We start from the raw sequence: 7,744 nt of genomic DNA, 5'->3' as shown, positions 1-7,744 counted from the left end.
TCGTCCATCACGCCCGGACCGGGCACTCCATTGGTCCGCTGCCTCAGAGAGCGGTGGCTGGTCGCGCCGGGGCAGAGGGAGTTCCCCGGTGACGTCAGAGGCGCTCCCCGCCCACATTCCAAAGCCTGGGCTGAGCCTTCCCGCTGCCCAGCCTTTCGGGGCGGGACGGGGCGGGAATCCTGACTTCTGATTGGGTCGGGCGGCCGCCGTGAGCATCCGATTGGCCACTGCTCTGGAGGGGGCTGGAGTCATTAGCTGGGGTCCCGGAGCAGAGCGGAGGAGCCCTGGGGAAGTCTCAAAGTTTCGTCTGGGACGGTAGTGGGAAGTGGGCTTATTGCAAAGGGATTTTCTTGGGGTGAGACCTGGTCTGCCTCTGTTTTGGATGCACGCCCTGCTGTAGCCCCTTCAGCCTTCAGCCGGGTCCCTGGACAGCCTGTCTCCCCCGGCAGTTCTCAGAGTTCCGAGGACACCGGCTGGAGCCCTTGGCAGCTGGTTCTCCGGCAGGTAGAGCACAGGACGTGCCTCCTTCCTAGGTGCCTAAGCCACACGCGCACGCGCACATCCCGCGCGTGGGACCCTAACCGCGGAGGCATCTCCACCCGCTGTGCTCCGGCCGCAGCATCCTCGCCCGGCATGGAGGTGCTGGAGAGCGGGGAGCAGAGCGTCCTGCAGTGGGACCGCAAGCTGAGCGAGCTGTCGGAGCCCGGGGAAACCGAGGCTCTGATGTACCACACGGTGAGGACCTGAAGGGCACGGGGGCGGGGGCTGCGGAGGAAGTGTCGGGGAGGAGGCAGGCATGCCCGGGGCAAGACACCGAGCGACAGGTGTGCTTTTGCCCCCCGGACAGACCAGGGTGGGCCCCTGGCCCTTTTAGGGCTTCTGTGATCGCAGTGACAGTTTGTGTTCCCTTGGCAAGGAAGGCTCAGTTCCCGAGCCTCTCTCACCCCTGCTGGGGGGCAGGGGAGAGCCCAAGGGGTAGGTGGTGGAGAATCCGGGCCACTGTTGAGTCTGCTGCTGTTCCCTGGGAAGGTTTGGAGAATTGAACAAAGTGGCATTTTCTTCCCTTCGCTGTCACAGTCGCTCCCTTTTTCTATGTTTCTGGAAGGAATTGCACGGGTATGCGTGTGTGCGTGTGTGCGTGTGTTGGAAAAGCTTCTTTGACATGTAGGAGAGAGACTACGTTATTTGGTCTCTTTGGACAGCCAATAAATCTGCTTCCTCTCTCTTCTTCAGGGGAAAGATCAGCAGAGTATGGAAATCTGAGGCAGTTGCATATGTCAGAAAGGCTTTGGAGGAGGTGGGACGGCTCCCCAGTTCTTTGTTCCGTCTTATGCCTCAGGAACCCGTTTGGGGATTGAACTGTCACAGAACACTGCACATTTCTTTTAAAGGTGTCAGGTTCAAGTGTTTGGCATTGAGTTTGCAAAATAAACTCCTGCTTCCAACAGCCAGCAATGTTAATATGATTTTATGTGAGATCTACTTTTTGCTTGTTTCTTAAAAATGCAGACGTTAGTAATGAGTGAGAGACAGAGACAGAGAACTAATGAGAAAACGAGAAGCTTGGCTGTTTTCCCTTCATGATTTTTTTTAAGAGGGTCAGTGCCAGGATATTTGAAACTTTTGCAAAATGGCCTGCAGGCCCCACCTCCTTGGCCTTTGCCTCTGGTTGACGTTATTTTGGGAAAAGGGATGAGGGCCTCCCTGTGATTCCCACCAAAGCATTTGTGATGGCTGAGAATGGCTTGTTGGAAAAATGCAGAGTGCAGGGCGGAGAGGGAGTGGTAGTTCATGCTGGGGCAAAAGCCAGATGTGTAGTGGGATCTGGGTTTTGCTCGCTGAGGCTTTCCCTGAGGAGACCATGTGGGCTGCATTTGGATTGAGGGCCCAGATGAACTTCCTGTTGTCAGTCCAGGACTTAGAACACATTGGCCCTCAAATGTCTTCTGGTAATTGGGTGCTCCAGGTGTTTCTACTGACATGGGCGGCATTTTAACCATGGGGTGGAGGGGGGAGGCAGTTCTTCTCTTTTGTTCTTAAACATACTATGAAAATGTCTCATCCAGCAGCTGTAATGCCACAGCTTTGGGGTTGTCTTTCAGCTGGTGGCATGAATTGTGCACAGGCATACACATTCCCTTTCGGCCTGTGACTTGCATTTGTGAGATCACAGACTAGGATTTAAGATGCTACCTGTGACTATGACATTAACTCCAGACAGAACACTTAGGACTGGCTCTAATTAAGATCTTTATGAAGAGTGTCAGGGGTAGAGACCTTACATTCCTTTTGGTATTAAGAGCTCAGTTTTTCTTTTTTAAAGATTTTATTTATTTATTCATGAGAGACACAGAGAGAGGGAGACAGAGAGACAGAGACAGAGACACAGGCTCCATGCAGGGAGCCCGACGTGGGACTCAGTCCCAGGTCTCCAGGATCACACCCTGGGCTGCAGGCAGGTGCTTAACCATTGAGCCACCCAGGGATCCCCCAAGAGCTCAGTTTTTCTGTGTTACTGTGATGAAGCAGTGATGTGTGATTATTTTTCCTCTAATTTTTTTTTTTTTAAATGACTTTTATGTCTGCCACTTAGGAATGTGTCTCTCTTCTGGGCAGCTCACTCCTATAAAATGCCACTCATCATTACTAAGGGTCCTTGCCAACACACTATGTATATGAATTAATGTTGAAAGAGGTATTGGATTTAGTAGCAACAGACGACTGGATTGTATTGCTTCTAAACTAAGGGGAGTTTTGGCAGAGATGTGAATATAGATAACTTTCCCATCTGTTTCTTGAACTCTGCTGGGTATCCAATTGCAGAACTGGTTTAAATTTCTGTTCGTCCAAAATGTGGAATAGTCTGACCCCCAGGCCTAAATAGGGATTTAGTTACCACATGCATGATTGCTAATGCCCTGTTTTAGCAAACCTGTCACCTACCTGATTTTAAAAACGTAGAGGGTTCATATCGCCTGAGGCTGGGATTGTACCTTCTCTGGTGCCTTCTGTGAACCAGCTGGAGCAGTGTTTTTCTCATATGGTTAGTGGGGAGAAGACTTCTCGGTTCAGAAGGACAAAGGCTTAGAAGGGACAGGTTCCAAGCTTACAAAATAATGAAGTACATGGATAGGATGAATATGCACTTGCTCATTAGATCCCAAGTTTTTAGAGCTTTGGGCTTCCTCTTGGAGCTTAAAAAGTAGTTTCCATACAGATGACAACATATTATTTTAAAACAGTGAGTAGTACTTTTACGGATGCTGTTGTATCCAGAGTGTGTATAGGCTAAAAGTGGGCCTAGAAAAGATGGTAGATCTAAAAATGAGAGTGTGTCTCTTTTCTGGTTTGAAAGCATTGTGAGAAACCTTGTTCCTTCCCCCAAACCTGCCCGGATATTGGGCATTTCTAACACATATGTTGTGTTCCTCTAAGATTCGGTGCAAATTACATTTCTGGGCATTCGTTGTGGGATTTTGTAATTTAAAGAGGAAAACAGGCTATAAATTTTATCTACTTATATAGACACAGTTCATATTCGGAAGGACGCTCAAGAAATGAATAATTGTTTCTGGCACGGCAATCTGGGGACTGGGGGGGTCAACGGAGGGAGCAGGGGTGAGGGAGTTATTTATATACTACCCCTTTTATACTGTTCTATTTTTTACCTCCAGAATGTATTTAGAAAATGTAAAATTAAAGCTTAAAGGCACCATGTAAGACTGGACTAGAGGTGATTTTAACTTGAGTCTCCCTAGGGGGAGAGGAGATCTGGTGCTCCATTAAGGCTCAACACTTCCTGAGGCACCTGGGTGGCTTGGTGGTTGAGCGTCTGCCTTCTTCAGCTCAGGTCGTGATCCTGGGGTCCTAGGATCGAGTCCTGAGTCCCATATCAGGTTCCCCACAGGGAGCCTGCTTCTCCTTCTGCCTATGTCTCTGCCTCTCTCTCTGTGTCTCTCATGATTAAATAAATAAAATCTTAAAAAGAAAAAAAAGGCTCAACGTTTTCCAAGTCAGTGGAGGCCTTGGTGAAGAGAGGAGGAGGCCGGAATCCTTGGTGGAAGGGGGCTCTACGGGTGGAAGATTAACTGTGAGTTTGGGTCTGATAAACTTTATGATCTTGGTAACTTTCTTATATCTCAGTTTAACAATCTGGAGAATTGGGATTTTTTTTCAATTTTTGCAATGATTTTAATCTTCGTAGAAAACTATACAATGGAGTCTGCAAAGATAATGATGGTCGGTTTTGTTTTCAATGCTGTTCATATCAACCTAGTACTTGTAAGGTTATTTAGTGACTGTGCACTAAATTTTTATATCTGGTTGGTTCTTCAAGTGAAATGACCAATACCAGACAGTGGGAGGTAGAGAGTTAAGGGGCTGTTCAACCTGTGTCCGGATGTGAAGGCCATCTAGCTTCCACATCTATCACTGAGTTCTGGGATGGAGTTGGCTAATTTCACAGGCTGGTGGTTTCCCCTTCCTCCTGGCTGGCCCAGCGACTGATGTGGCTCCAATGGGATATTGAAGATTTGGGGCTGATGTACCACCTTGGGGACAACTCCTATTATTGGCCCCTGACCAGGTTCTGAGGTGGAACCCAGGGTCCTGCTGGCTTGAGGATATCATTGCTTGTCACCTGATCTTCACGCACTGAATGATAAGTAATGAGTTCTAGTCGAATTGCAAAGCAAACATAGTTTGTCTTCAAGGCCTTCACTTCACCTTTCTTGACCTTTGTTTTCATGTTTCCCTCCCTTCTTGGGCCTCAAGTACTCACTGTAATAGTGTTCTCTTTCTAACTCCTAAATTTTGCTCTCATGAAAGATTTGATGAGCTTACACTGAAAATTTAAATATTAGTAAAGTTTAACATATGATCCCTAAATGGGCATTTATATTTAACAGTAGTTACTTCCGCTCAAAAAGGTGGATCTCTAAATGGAGAACTTCTGGCAATACCCAAGTTGTAGGGGAGGAATATTTGGGGAGTGGGGGGAGCACTCACTATTCTTCTACTATTCCATATACTTGGCTCTTATTCATAAAGCAGCCAGGTACATGTGTTGCTAATATATCTATGATCTAGTGATCATAGATCCTGGTGATCTTGGTGAAATTTGTTTGACCTATTAGATTGTTGTCTCTGAAATTGTTCTCATGGTGATAACACAGGTTGGGGGCAGGTGGACTCAGGCATACTGCTGAAAGTTGAGAGGGCACTACTGGGTTTTGTGCTTGCCCTCTTTCTTGAAAGACCCCCAAGTAAGAATGTTCTATGGAAGCAGGGAAGTCTGATGTGAAGCTGGTCTTGCAAGAGAAACGAGGTATTGCATCTAATTTAATTGAATTAAATTACAATTTTTGCAGCTGTAAGTAACTGAAACCTGATTCAGATTGCTTATACAATAAGTAAATTATTATGTCACGTTGTAAGTATATAGCTCCTTGTTTGACAGACTGGGCAACTCCTCCGTGTCATTATGGTCCTAACGGCCATCCATCTATGTGCAAATTTCATCTTTGGGCTCGATGCAATGAGAAAGCAACTCATTGCCATATGAGTTTCTGGTATTTGATTCAAAATGACAATATTCAGAGGAATAAGAGAGATTGAGCCTTGCCGTGTCCTTTTTTAGAATGGAAGAAACTTTTCTCAGAAGGCCACCAGCTGATTTCTCTTTGAGCTTCATCGACAAGGATGGGGTCATTTAACCATTTTAAAACCAATGGCTAGAACGGGATTTACATGACTGGCTCAGATTAGTCATCTGGGGATTGAAGAGCTATCGGTAGCTCACTCAGCATGATCATTGGAAAAATAGTCTGAGTTGGCAGTCCTTTCATTAGTGTGTTTGTTTGACCAATGGCTGTTTTCCTCACAGAGTTGGGCTAGCAAATGGAAAATGTTTTATAATCCACAATAATTAGCCTTGGAAATAAAAGATCAAACCAGGTACTGTGCCACTTGCAAAGCTCTAAGAGTGTTACTTACCTGTGCTAATAGTACCGAATGAAGGAAGACCACAGAGACAAGACTGGCCTCTCGGAAATGCACACAAAGGTCATCAGGGAGGGTGTGCTGCTGTGTCCCAACTCACTAGCTAGGGAATGTAGAATTGACTATATTATCTGAACTGTCTGTATCAGGGTCAAATATCAGGGCTAAAGGTAACTAAGCCTACAATCATGCTTATCATGTAAGACAAGAATGACTTGTTTTGTTGGGAGGTCCACACAACTTCAGAATGTCAGTTTTCAAGGAAGCTGGTTTTTTTTTTTTTTCGGTCGCTCGTGGCTATTCAAATATTGATAAGCCCAGGTGTACCTATTGGCATCCTGAACTGCCTGCCTCAGCCTGGCATGGCTCTGACCTGTCTGCTGTCTCGAGGCAGATGGCCCTAGGTGTTGCTTGGTTATTTGGTAGGATTTTGGGCTTACGGCTATAGGATGTCTCAATGTCCAAGTGAGTAATTTTATGAATGAGGGGAGTGTTCATGTTCCCTGCCACTGCAGAGTCAGGATCGAAAGAAAATGATGAAAACCATGATCTTTGGATCAACCTTGAGCCTCCTCCTCTTCCTCCCTGCTCATCACATGCTTTCCATCTCTTCCAAATGAAGTTCTAAGTGACCTAGATTTTTCCTGAATTGAAACATATAGGTCATCTGCGGGGCACATGGGAGGCATTGGCCTGTTTTATGTACCAAGAATCTGAGGCCCAGAGCAGTCAAGAGATTGGCTTAGCTGAAACATAAGCTCCTTAAGGACAGGGGACACAACTTTGGCTTTTCTGTATTCTCATGATGCTTACTTAGCCAAGTGCAGGATGCTCAGAGATACACAATAATTGCTTGATGCCTAAAGAAGTGGAGTGAGGCACTCTCGGAGAATGGTTAAGTTCGGTGGCCCTGACCTCTTTCGTTCATTAATATTTTTTAAACTCTGAATTCTTGTAAATGCTTCTGGAAATCTGAAAATTTAGTGTGAAAGCAACATGGGTAATTTGGTGTCAATGATCTTTTCTTTAGTTTGGAGAACAAGGTGGGAGTGTGGGTGATTGTGTAACAGCCCTGGTTTCCACTAGTGTGGAGCTGAGGGCAGCATGGTGGAAAGGGTGAGCTTTGGCAAAGTCAGGCAGATTCGACGTCAAGGGCCACTGGTTCTCTAGTGACCTTGGGCAAGTTACCTCACATGTCGCTGCCTGGCCCATAATAGATAGGCTTTTCCTCGGTCTCCCCTGACTTAACATCTTCTCTCTGAGGCAGAGATGCTCTGACCTTAGGAGTCTGACATCACTCAGGAAGCACGGGAGCCTGTTATTAGTTTCTCGCACACATCCTCATTTCCTGCCCTCCCCAGCTTCTACCTTCTGCTGTAAACACAGGTCTCTGCCTTGAACACATGTTTGCCAGATGCTGTTGCTCCTCCTTGCTCACATTTTTTTCCCTTTTGTTTACTGCCAGCTTTTCTGAAATAAGTAGTCAATACCTACTGCCTGCATTTCCTTACTTTCTACTTACTTCTGCACCCTGTCAGTTCTGGTACCCACTGTTGCTAGAAGGTCCTCCAACTTCTCTATAACCACTACACCTAGTCTTTTCTCTGTCCTGACCTACTAGGCATCACGGACATAATTTGGCAGCATTGACTACAAGGTCATCTCATAACTCATTCGTGATCAGCTTCCATGACAGTCTGAGGGGCTCAGCTTTTCCTTTTTCACTGGCTTCCTTGCTACCTCC

The 7,744-nt window shown here is 46.4% G+C and overlaps 1 protein-coding gene across 1 annotated transcript in view; it reads left to right on the top strand.

Annotated features, from left to right (window-relative positions):
• Window positions 1-257: 257 nt before the first annotated feature.
• Window positions 258-7,744, top strand: part of CREB3L2 (cAMP responsive element binding protein 3 like 2) — a 121,267-nt gene continuing 113,780 nt past the window's right edge. Inside the window, exon 1 of the mRNA XM_041751584.1 lies at window positions 258-735. Within this exon, the coding sequence (XP_041607518.1) occupies window positions 634-735 (102 nt within the window). The 5' untranslated portion in view covers window positions 258-633. The remainder of the gene's footprint in view (window positions 736-7,744) is intronic.

Source organism: Vulpes lagopus, chromosome 4 (genome assembly GCF_018345385.1).
Source record: "Vulpes lagopus strain Blue_001 chromosome 4, ASM1834538v1, whole genome shotgun sequence".
NCBI lineage: Eukaryota > Metazoa > Chordata > Mammalia > Carnivora > Canidae > Vulpes > Vulpes lagopus.
Note: the sequence above shows the minus strand (reverse complement) of the source record. Positions and strands in the feature narration are given on the sequence as shown.